Source organism: Pecten maximus, chromosome 14 (assembly GCF_902652985.1).
Source record: "Pecten maximus chromosome 14, xPecMax1.1, whole genome shotgun sequence".
Taxonomy (NCBI): domain Eukaryota; kingdom Metazoa; phylum Mollusca; class Bivalvia; order Pectinida; family Pectinidae; genus Pecten; species Pecten maximus.
The window spans coordinates 26,294,907-26,308,068 of record NC_047028.1 but is presented as its reverse complement, the minus strand read 5'-3'; the positions used below and the strand labels follow the sequence as shown (position 1 = coordinate 26,308,068).

At 35.1% G+C, this 13,162-nt stretch overlaps 1 protein-coding gene across 1 annotated transcript; it reads right to left on the bottom strand.

The window, feature by feature from the left end:
* Positions 1-46: 46 nt before the first annotated feature.
* Positions 47-9,044, bottom strand: LOC117341829. The gene is made up of 5 exons (XM_033903691.1): positions 8,936-9,044; positions 7,277-7,375; positions 5,905-6,003; positions 4,570-4,668; positions 47-4,307 (listed from the first exon to the last, which is right to left on the bottom strand). Exons 1-5 carry the CDS (start codon positions 9,042-9,044, stop codon positions 3,970-3,972), a joined length of 744 nt encoding a protein of 247 aa, XP_033759582.1. The 3' UTR covers positions 47-3,969.
* Positions 9,045-13,162: the final 4,118 nt, after the last annotated feature.

Sequence of the window (13,162 nt, the reverse complement as noted above, 5' to 3'; positions counted from 1 at the left end):
TGTTAGTTTAAACAGTATTTTATTCAATTCATAGACATTGCATACAAATATACAAAATAACAGATCATAATTTGCAAAAGCACCTGGAAACAAGCTTAAAGCTTATATCAATCCATCTCCCTCAAGAGGTCAGACAAATTTTATATAGCATAGTGGTCAAGTCACAACACTGCTTAATATTTTTACAATTCATATATAGGTAGTTATATAAATGATGATGTATTAAAACATAAGATGTACATTCAAGGAATGAAATTTCAGTTAAAGAACATTGGTGGAACATATATAACGAAAATTTGTTGAGAGTTATTTGAAAATTTTACATTGATACATAACTATCACATTCATAGCTTCAATTTGGTTTGTAACTGGGGGTTAACTATGATATCTATTCATATTCCTTTTAATCAAATCTTTTAGAGTAAAGAATGAAATTCTGCACCGCAGCAACAATTGTTTCATTTTCTTCGTCAGATAAGTCTCTATGTCCTGATAACAGTATATCGGTGTTTAAGTCCATATCTAGGTTAAAAATGAACTGTTCTATTTGATTTTTATATTTTTCACACATGAAAGAGGAAATGAAAGTTGTCTTCAAAATGTCCACACGTACAAAACGGGCTATCAATTAAGTTTCCATTGAACAAGTGTAGATCTTGTTGATCGTACAAATTATGTGTGGACCGTAAAAGAATAAATCAATGTCGGCGTCCGAAATCAGACAATGGTTGACATATTATATTTATGTGGCTATGAAGGGCCGCCATCACTGAATTCACTGAAGGAGACTTTGAATGACTTATTTATTTATCTATTTATTTATTTATTGAATTATTTATATTTCGTATATGTCTAGCAATACTGGTTTTGTATTTTGCGGTTAAGTCACAATGGTCATAATGGAATTAACTTTGTATTTACTGACTGCAAAAAAATAGCATTTGTCCCTGCAATACAAATGCAACAAGATGATCAATGCAGGAAATAAGTTGCCTTTGCCGACATGATCTATATTGACCAACTTTAAAAAAATGTACATTCTTGTTGAAATAGTAAAGTCATCATTAATTAATGTTTCTATGTTGTGATCACTGAACTGTAGTATTGACATTCGATTTATATGCAATATGCTTGACAGAACCCAGATACCGTAGTGTTTCTCTGTGAATCACTTGTCAATTAGGCATTGGATAGGACATATCTAATGACAGGAATGTAACATGACAGTGGAATACAAGTTAACAGTAACTGTCAATTCCTTCAGCGTTTAAGGTTTATCTACGATTTAACACGCTCAGACGGAGAATTATGGAGTCATATCCATACAGGTGTGTAAAACACCGAATACAATGCTAAACTAGTTTGTGCGACCAGTTTGTGTACATTTAGTGGAATAACACAAAATATTACTGACATTTGAATCTCCGGCTGCACTAGATAGCTTCGATAAACTGAATTTACTCCTTGACAAATGTGCCTTTTGCGTTGATGTACTTTTCAAATGTTTTGTTGCAAAAGGACATTTCGCAGCATTTTTTTCTTATCTTGTGGGCTGACTCTCCCCCGAGGGGATATTTTTTTTAATTCCAAATGTAGGATCCCAATGGTACTTCGTAGGAACATTATATTTTGTAGTGGTAAAAAAAACAAGATGGCTGACAGGCATCCATCTTGAATTCGGTTTTAATCGGGGTATATTTTCAGAAAATAATCAAGACATAACAAAACAAAAAAAATAAATAAATAAAAAAAAAACAAAAAAAACAAACTTACTGCTACAAGTCATTCTACAATAAAAAGGTGAATCAATTTGGCTTCTGCGTCTGCATTAAAAACATTTTGTTTGTTTGTTTGCATTTTTAGCACACAATGCTCTTAACCTTGACGTTGCTAATATTTCTTTGTTGTGAAATAGAGGGAGCAAATGTTTATTCCCATCGCTATGTGACGCCATAACCAAACGAGAAACTGTTTAATTAATTAGCTTCGATTGCATACTATTGTCAGTATTTCGTCAATGTTTATTTGATACAATAATGTAACCCCGAGTCTATTCCCTGCTGATACGTCATCAAAAGTGCTACATGAATTAATGAAAACTTGGCTTGCCTTGCATACCGTCGATGAATTATGATGAAGCAACTTGTTTGTTTGTTTGTTGGTTGTATCGTTCCACGAACAGCTAGGGACAGTTTCTTCTCGGCTTCACGAGAGACACAAATCGACATGGGTATGGGTCACACTTGTATACAAATTACGCAAAGCGATCAATATTTCTTATTTCTTCTGGACGGACTAAACAATTCGAGTTAGATGACACACACGTGTCAGGAATTAAAATGAACTTTACTAATTATAACCTTATTTTATATGTTACCTTAGCTAATATTGATTTTACCGTTTTACATCAGAGCTTTTCACGAAGTTTTCGTTAGTCAGAGTCATATGGGGACGAATGTTAAGGAGAGCTGGATAAGAAAATCGAAGGGAAATTCCGGAAGTGTGCTTTACATCTCTGTGAAAATGCGCGTCAATGGTCATTCATAAAGTTGACTAGGTGCCGGCACCGAAACGTTACACATACAATCCAATACCTATCCTGCAGGTAGGGCGTAAGAAGTATACCCAATGCATGAGCGTAAGAAGCGGTTGAATTTGGGATATTATCTTTGCCCTTTTTTGAACAACTTCCTTTTTTGCCGCAGCCTCCCAATACACAAACGCACTCACCACACACAGGCATGTTAGACAAAGGAGGCCGTCATTAAACGACGTTAGCTGTTCATTGGACGTTAAACAATCATAATGTATAAACAATAAACAATTCAAAACGGGCTGTGATACAAGACTATCCATTCGCATACAATAATATTAGAGGTTACTGAATTCATAACGAAACTTAACTTTTAATGGATTAAACAAGGCAAAATACAATTATACAAACAAAAGCATATTGACGGAAAGCCTTGAAAGCATAGAAGGGGAAAATATCAGTTGTTCTGGAGAATAAGTGTTTCCTGCTTCAACATCATCAACGACATCTGTCATACAAATTGGGATTGAGTTACATCCTCAAAATGAGAATAAGGGTGTGACAACGGAACCATGAGCATAGCAAGTAACATCGAACTCGTCGCGCATGGATATTGAATTCGAAATGATATTATCCTCTGTCGAAACCTCTGATTGTTTTGTTCATCATGCGTATTCTCACTTAATCTTATTGATAATGATCTGAACCAATATATATGTGTTTTCTACGAGAGCCGTTGAATTCCCAATTATCGCGTAGGTTGTCTGAAACAGTTGATGGCCTTTTAGAAGCGCTGTTCACCTAATTTAAGAACCAATCGGTTTTTGCTCTCAATGATTCGCTCGTAGATGACCCTAGTTGAAAAGTACGTCTTTCCTTGGTAAATCAGTTTACATCTGAACCCAAAACAGTAGAGATCTTAGCAATTTGAGCAACTTTGGTATACCTCTTAGAATCAGTGTTTGTTGAATTCATTCTGTCTAGTATTTCAAAAAGTTTTTGTTTTGCAGTAAAAAGTATTGAATTTTGCTGTATGACTGCAGTGCCCCTTGGTCCTGACCATGAAGTCGGGATCAGATGTTTTGACCCAGTAGAATTATCAGAAATACTCTTTGGATACTTAACATTGGTTTTATAAATTTACATTTGTATTATAGTTTATAATGATTAGTGCCGAATCGGGGCCAGACCGCACTCACTGTCACCGAGGTATTCCTGCACGCCAGACTAAAGTGTTAACATCAATTTTCTAGGTAAGTGCAAATTCAGAATACGCACCAGAAAAGAAAATACGTGTCGGTATTCTCTGCTGTGTCAGCATTTTCTCGCGTGTCTAGTTCCTTACAATGTGCGTCTTTAACAACAGATAAATCCTTTTTTTCCCAGTCCACGAGCTTGATGATTGTTGTTGATCGAACGAGTTCCCTTTTCTTTTATCAAAACTTGCCATTTACTTTATTTCGCTTTCTAAGCTGTAAAAGATGCCTGTTCAGTGACAGCAGATCACTCACGACAATCACTAGAGCTATCAACGCAATCATGATCGCCCCGACATAACCCATGACTGTAGCGGATGCCCGGTCGTCCCCGGCACTTATCTTTCTCCGTACGAATGAAGACAGCGTAAGCTTATCAACGGTCAAGGCCTTCTTGGTGTCTTTCATGATTTCCAGCAACTCTTTCAATGGTATTTGTGAGATGTTTGACCGGAGCGCATTGCAACTGCAGTTGCCGCAGGTTGTTGCCTGAGTTGTGACAGCTTCGCTTCTTGTATCTGAAAAGATTGTTTAATTTGATAGTGTTATCAACATAGTTCCGACTTAGTACTAAAGGGATACATGCATAGTAATTGGTAAACAATGTACGTCACATCAAATACACTGTTCTGATCAAAAAGTGAACTTAAACTATGGCATTGGGGTACTATCAGCCACTTAGTATTGTGTTACGTCAAAGAAGAGGGGGGGGGGGGGGGGGGGGGGGGGGGGGGGGGGTTACCTTTTGTTTATGTCTACATAGAAAGGGACATGCTTTACCTTCCGATGACAAGAATTGCTGTGATACTGATGTTGGGTCGGTATCTTCAGATTCTGACGTCACTTCCGGGCCATGTGTTGTCATACTGGCACTGTTAGCTGGAGACATTGACAAAACAGATATTTTTGTAGATGTTGATTTTAATATATTCAAAAATTACAGCAAAATCATTTTCAGCGCAGATAGTGTGACACAGATTATTATTCAAGGCGAGATAATAAATATCTGCATGCTCTTTTACGGTAATTAAATACATGCTCAATTACTCATGCATAAACTCTCTTAAGATGGCAAAGACATATTCTTGTATCAGATGCATCAAATAGGGAAACGTAACAAACAGCAAATTTCCATTATAATGCTGGTGGAATCCTTTAAAAACCCAGTCTGGTTAAAATACAGATCACTGTAGCCTACCATCGGATAATGTATAACGGTGATCTGTATTTTAAGAGATTTAAGAAACCACATGCATACACCACTTCATAGTATGATTAAAAGTTCACCACATTTTCAAAGAGATCGATAAAATACCGGAAAAAATACTGAAATAAATTGCCACTGAGGTTAAATTGTTCATATCAGTACTTCAGACTTCACGAGATATTACAGTCAGTTCACTGATTCGTTCAAATGTTTTTATCTCCTCATGTGTGTTGTTTAGCGAAAATAAAACATTGATCTTGGTACATCTCGAACACGAGGATAATATTCTTACCAGCCTAATATTGAGAGGCTACAGCATAATATTCGTGTGTATTGCTTGTCGGCTGAGGGATTTGTTCAGTAAATCCATTACAAAAACAAAATAGCAAATATCAATATTTTATATGAAGTATTGAATTAAATGCCTTCATTGCTGCCAAGCATGAAATAATTATTGTCAAAAGGATTATTAATTGATTGATGAGATATTATAAGCACAAAAGTGTTCATGGTAAGGAAACATCTAGGTCATCATCTGTAATATACAAAAAAAGTACAAAAACATTCACAGCTAAGAAACCCTGGCTTTGATAAAGAGATTTTAATACAGATTTAACACTGTTAACATATGTTTGATTGTGTTGGTCAGAGGTCAATGCAGTCCAGTAAAAGTGGTTAACACTTAAATCACAGACTGGTCACTGATGTTAGTGTTAGCACCACTTCAATGACTAAGAACATGGAATCTGACCATTCTGTAGACGACCGAAGGGCTCCTTGTATCGGCGTCGTTCCCTATATATATATAGGGCAAAGTTAACTGTTGAAAGTGAGCACTACATCATTCCAACGCAACACAATTAACCATTCCATAGATATCCGTATCTTTAAAAAGGGACATGCTTTACCTTCCGATGACAAGAATTGCTGTGATGCTGATGTTGGGTCGGTATCTTCAGATTCTGACGTCACTTCCGGGCCATGTGTTGTCATACTGGCACTGTTAGCTGGAGACATTGACAAAACAGATATTTTTGGAGATTACAATACAGATCACTGTAGCCTACCATCGGATAATGTATAACGGTGATCTGTATTTTAAGAGATTTAAGAAACCACATGCATGCGTCATTGTTTAAAATCAGTTCTCGAAAAGGAAAAGGAAGCATTCAAATAGATCAATATATCATTCAACAAGTGTCGAAACAGAATGCCTCCTAGTAAAACACCACTTCATAGTATGATTAAAAGTTCACCACATTTTCAAAGAGATCGACAAAATACCGGACAAAATACTGAAATAAATTGCCACTGAGGTTAAATTGTTCATATCAGTACTTCAGACTTCACGAGATATTACAGTCAGTTCACGATTTTAAATTGGCAAGGTATTGAGGTGATATAGTATTTCGCTCAATGATTCGTTCAAATGTTTTTATCTCCTCATGTGTGTTGTTTAGCGAAACTAAAACATTGTTCTTGGTACATCTCGAACACGAGGATAATATTCTTACCAGCCTAATATTGAGAGGCTACAGCATAATATTCGTGTGTATTGCTTGTCGGCTGAGGGATTTGTTCAGTAAATCCATTACAAAAACAAAATAGCAAATATCAATATTTTATAAGAAGTATTGAAGTTGAATGCCTTCATTGCTGCCAAACATGAAATACTTATTGTCAAATGGATTATTAATTGATTGATGAGATATTATAAGCACAAAAGTGTTCATGGTTAAGAAACATCTAGGTCATCAACTGTAATATACCAAAGAAGTACAAAAACCTTCACAGCTAAGAAACCCTGGCTTTGATAAAGAGTTTTTAATACAGATTTAACACTGTTAACATATGTTTGATTGTGTTGGTCAGAGGTCAATGCAGTCCAGTAAAAGTGGTTAACACTTAAATCACAGACTGATCACTGGTGTTAGTGATAGCACCACTTCAATGACTAAGAACATGGAATCTGACTATTCTGTAGACGACCGAAGGGCTCCTTGTATCGGCGTCGTTCCCTATATATATATAGGGCAAAGTTAACTGTTGAAAGTGAGCACTACGTCATTCCAACGCAACACAATTAACCATTCCATAGATAATCCGTATCTTTAAATCTTTCCGCAGAGAAGAATAACATAATGTAAGGAAATTAATTGACTACCCCCCCTTATATTACCATCAAACATCCTTTTCCTATAAGTTTTTGGGAATTCCGTAATGCTCAGTAATACTCTAATACATTTTATTTATGTCTACCTAGAAAGGGACATGCTTTACCTTCCGATGACAAGAATTGCTGTGATGCTGATCTTGGGTCGGTATCTTCAGATTCTGACGTCACTTCCGGGCCATGTGTTGTCATACTGGCACTGTTAGCTGGCGACATTGACAAAACAGATATTTTTGGAGATTAAAATACAGATCACTGTAGCCTACCATCGGATAATGTATAACAGTGATCTGTATTTTAAGAGATTTAAGAAACTACATGCATGCGTCATTGTTTAAAATCAGTTCTCCAAAAGGAACTAGAAACATTAAAATAGATCAATATATCATTCAACAAGTGTCGAAACAGAATGCCTCCTAGTAAAACACCACTTCATAGTATGATTAAAAGTTCACCACATTTTCAAAGAGATCGACAAAAGACCGGAAAAAATACTGAAATAAATTGCCACTGAGGTTAAATTGTTCATATCAGTACTTCAGACTTCACGAGATATTAGTCAGCTCACTGATTCGTTCAAATGTTTTTATCTCTTCGTATGTGTTGTTTAGCGAAAATAAAACATTGTTCTTGGTACAATATGTACATCTCGAACACGAGGATAATATGATGTTGATGAGATATTATAAGCACAAAAGTGTTCATGGTTAAGAAACATCTATTTATTACATTTTTACCAGTGAAATATAAAAAATTATTCATTCTATAAAAGTGATATTTTTCACTAGTAAAAATTTTCATATTTATCACTAGTGAAAAATATCACTTGCTGATTTGACCAATCAAATTAATGATTAGAAAATACCAAAATAATTGACCAATCAGAAAGCCCGACATATAGCTCAGCACCTGGACAGGGGGAACTACATTTTTTGTTTACAAATTATCGCTGTAGGCCTAGTTAGCATACGGGGTAGGTTTTTCGTTGATAAAAAATGTAATAAACAGAATATCTAACAGTGTCTTCAGTAATACCAAATATATTTCACTCGTGTGGCTAATATTTAGATATTTTTCACTCGTGTGGCTAATATTTAGATATTTTTCACTCATGTGGCTAATATTTAGATATTTTTCACTCGTGAAAAATATCAAAATATTAGCCCCACTCGTGAAATATATTTGGTATTACTGAAGACACTGTTAGATATCCTCTATGTCATCATCTGTAATATACCAAAGAAGTACAAAAACATTCACAGCTAAGAAACCCTGGCTTTGATAAAGAGATTTTAATACAGATTTAACACTGTTAACATATGTTTGATTGTGTTGGTCAGAAGTCAATGCAGTCCAGTAAAAGTGGTTAACACTTTAACCACAGACTGATCACTGATGTTAGTGATAGCACCACTTCAATGACTAAGAACATGTAATCTGACTATTCTGTAGACGACCGAAGGGCTCCTTGTATCGGCGTCGTTCCCTATATATATATAGGGCAAAGTTAACTGTTGAAAGTGAGCACTACGTCATTCCAACGCAACACAATTAACCATTCCATAGATATCCGTATCTTTAAATCTTTCCGCAGAGAAGAATAACATAATGTAAGGAAATTAATTGACTACCCCCCCCCCCCCCCCCCCCCCCCCCTTATATTACCATCAAACATCCTTTTCCTATAAGTTTTTGGGAATTCCGTAATGCTCAGTAATACTCTAATACATTTTATTTATGTCTACCTAGAAAGGGACATGCTTTACCTTCCGATGACAAGAATTGCTGTGATGCTGATCTTGGGTCGGTATCTTCAGATTCTGACGTCACTTCCGGGCCATGTGTTGTCATACTGGCACTGTTAGCTGGCGACATTGACAAAACAGATATTTTTGGAGATTAAAATACAGATCACTGTAGCCTACCATCGGATAATGTATAACAGTGATCTGTATTTTAAGAGATTTAAGAAACTACATGCATGCGTCATTGTTTAAAATCAGTTCTCCAAAAGGAACTAGAAACATTAAAATAGATCAATATATCATTCAACAAGTGTCGAAACAGAATGCCTCCTAGTAAAACACCACTTCATAGTATGATTAAAAGTTCACCACATTTTCAAAGAGATCGACAAAAGACCGGAAAAAATACTGAAATAAATTGCCACTGAGGTTAAATTGTTCATATCAGTACTTCAGACTTCACGAGATATTAGTCAGCTCACTGATTCGTTCAAATGTTTTTATCTCTTCGTATGTGTTGTTTAGCGAAAATAAAACATTGTTCTTGGTACAATATGTACATCTCGAACACGAGGATAATATGATGTTGATGAGATATTATAAGCACAAAAGTGTTCATGGTTAAGAAACATCTATTTATTACATTTTACCAGTGAAATATAAAAAATTATTCATTCTATAAAAGTGATATTTTTCACTAGTAAAAATTTTCATATTTATCACTAGTGAAAAATATCACTTGCTGATTTGACCAATCAAATTAATGATTAGAAAATACCAAAATAATTGACCAATCAGAAAGCCCGACATATAGCTCAGCACCTGGACAGGGGGAACTACATTTTTTGTTTACAAATTATCGCTGTAGGCCTAGTTAGCATACGGGGTAGGTTTTTCGTTGATAAAAAATGTAATAAACAGAATATCTAACAGTGTCTTCAGTAATACCAAATATATTTCACTCGTGTGGCTAATATTTAGATATTTTTCACTCGTGTGGCTAATATTTAGATATTTTTCACTCATGTGGCTAATATTTAGATATTTTTCACTCGTGAAAAATATCAAAATATTAGCCCCACTCGTGAAATATATTTGGTATTACTGAAGACACTGTTAGATATCCTCTATGTCATCATCTGTAATATACCAAAGAAGTACAAAAACATTCACAGCTAAGAAACCCTGGCTTTGATAAAGAGATTTTAATACAGATTTAACACTGTTAACATATGTTTGATTGTGTTGGTCAGAAGTCAATGCAGTCCAGTAAAAGTGGTTAACACTTTAACCACAGACTGATCACTGATGTTAGTGATAGCACCACTTCAATGACTAAGAACATGTAATCTGACTATTCTGTAGACGACCGAAGGGCTCCTTGTATCGGCGTCGTTCCCTATATATATATAGGGCAAAGTTAACTGTTGAAAGTGAGCACTACGTCATTCCAACGCAACACAATTAACCATTCCATAGATATCCGTATCTTTAAATCTTTCCGCAGAGAAGAATAACATAATGTAAGGAAATTAATTGACTACCCCCCCCCCCCCCCCCCCCCCCCCCTTATATTACCATCAAAATCCTTTTCCTATAAGTTTTTGGGAATTCCGTAATGCTCAGTAATACTCTAATACATTTTATTTATGTCTACCTTAGAAAGGGACATGCTTTACCTTCCGATGACAAGAATTGCTGTGATGCTGATGTTGGGTCGGTATCTTCAGATTCTGACGTCACTTCCGGGCCATGTGTTGTCATACTGGCACTGTTAGCTGGCGACATTGACAAAACAGATATTTTTGGAGATTAAAATACAGATCACTGTAGCCTACCATCGGATAATGTATAACAGTGATCTGTATTTTAAGAGATTTAAGAAACTACATGCATGCGTCATTGTTTAAAATCAGTTCTCCAAAAGGAACTAGAAACATTAAAATAGATCAATATATCATTCAACAAGTGTCGAAACAGAATGCCTCCTAGTAAAACACCACTTCATAGTATGATTAAAAGTTCACCACATTTTCAAAGAGATCGACAAAAGACCGGAAAAAATACTGAAATAAATTGCCACTGAGGTTAAATTGTTCATATCAGTACTTCAGACTTCACGAGATATTAGTCAGCTCACTGATTCGTTCAAATGTTTTTATCTCTTCGTATGTGTTGTTTAGCGAAAATAAAACATTGTTCTTGGTACAATATGTACATCTCGAACACGAGGATAATATGATGTTGATGAGATATTATAAGCACAAAAGTGTTCATGGTTAAGAAACATCTATTTATTACATTTTTACCAGTGAAATATAAAAAATTATTCATTCTATAAAAGTGATATTTTTCACTAGTAAAAATTTTCATATTTATCACTAGTGAAAAATATCACTTGCTGATTTGACCAATCAAATTAATGATTAGAAAATACCAAAATAATTGACCAATCAGAAAGCCCGACATATAGCTCAGCACCTGGACAGGGGGAACTACATTTTTTGTTTACAAATTATCGCTGTAGGCCTAGTTAGCATACGGGGTAGGTTTTTCGTTGATAAAAAATGTAATAAACAGAATATCTAACAGTGTCTTCAGTAATACCAAATATATTTCACTCGTGTGGCTAATATTTAGATATTTTTCACTCGTGTGGCTAATATTTAGATATTTTTCACTCATGTGGCTAATATTTAGATATTTTTCACTCGTGAAAAATATCAAAATATTAGCCCCACTCGTGAAATATATTTGGTATTACTGAAGACACTGTTAGATATCCTCTATGTCATCATCTGTAATATACCAAAGAAGTACAAAAACATTCACAGCTAAGAAACCCTGGCTTTGATAAAGAGATTTTAATACAGATTTAACACTGTTAACATATGTTTGATTGTGTTGGTCAGAAGTCAATGCAGTCCAGTAAAAGTGGTTAACACTTTAACCACAGACTGATCACTGATGTTAGTGATAGCACCACTTCAATGACTAAGAACATGTAATCTGACTATTCTGTAGACGACCGAAGGGCTCCTTGTATCGGCGTCGTTCCCTATATATATATAGGGCAAAGTTAACTGTTGAAAGTGAGCACTACGTCATTCCAACGCAACACAATTAACCATTCCATAGATATCCGTATCTTTAAATCTTTCCGCAGAGAAGAATAACATAATGTAAGGAAATTAATTGACTACCCCCCCCCCCCCCCCCCCCTTATATTACCATCAAAATCCTTTTCCTATAAGTTTTTGGGAATTCCGTAATGCTCAGTAATACTCTAATACATTTTATTTATGTCTACCTAGAAAGGGACATGCTTTACCTTCCGATGACAAGAATTGCTGTGATGCTGATGTTGGGTCGGTATCTTCAGATTCTGACGTCACTTCCGGGCCATGTGTTGTCATACTGGCACTGTTAGCTGGCGACATTGACAAAACAGATATTTTTGGAGATTAAAATACAGATCACTGTAGCCTACCATCGGATAATGTATAACAGTGATCTGTATTTTAAGAGATTTAAGAAACTACATGCATGCGTCATTGTTTAAAATCAGTTCTCCAAAAGGAACTAGAAACATTAAAATAGATCAATATATCATTCAACAAGTGTCGAAACAGAATGCCTCCTAGTAAAACACCACTTCATAGTATGATTAAAAGTTCACCACATTTTCAAAGAGATCGACAAAAGACCGGAAAAAATACTGAAATAAATTGCCACTGAGGTTAAATTGTTCATATCAGTACTTCAGACTTCATGAGATATTAGTCAGCTCACTGATTCGTTCAAATGTTTTTATCTCTTCGTATGTGTTGTTTAGCGAAAATAAAACATTGTTCTTGGTACAATATGTACATCTCGAACACGAGGATAATATGATGTTGATGAGATATTATAAGCACAAAAGTGTTCATGGTTAAGAAACATCTATTTATTACATTTTTACCAGTGAAATATAAAAAATTATTCATTCTATAAAAGTGATATTTTTCACTAGTAAAAATTTTCATATTTATCACTAGTGAAAAATATCACTTGCTGATTTGACCAATCAAATTAATGATTAGAAAATACCAAAATAATTGACCAATCAGAAAGCCCGACATATAGCTCAGCACCTGGACAGGGGGAACTACATTTTTTGTTTACAAATTATCGCTGTAGGCCTAGTTAGCATACGGGGTAGGTTTTTCGTTGATAAAAAATGTAATAAACAGAATATCTAACAGTGTC

What these genes read in the sequence shown, in the direction of transcription:
- LOC117341829 (XM_033903691.1), bottom strand. Translation starts at nt 9,044, where the DNA reads ATGTCGCCAGCTAACAGTGCCAGTATGACAACACATGGCCCGGAAGTG. An exon ending in GCAATTCTTGTCATCGGAAG is followed by an intron (nt 6,004 to 7,276) that starts GTAAAGCATGTC and finishes CAATGTCTCCAG; the next exon opens with CTAACAGTGCCAGTATGACA. An exon ending in GCAATTCTTGTCATCGGAAG is followed by an intron (nt 4,669 to 5,904) that starts GTAAAGCATGTC and finishes CAATGTCTCCAG; the next exon opens with CTAACAGTGCCAGTATGACA.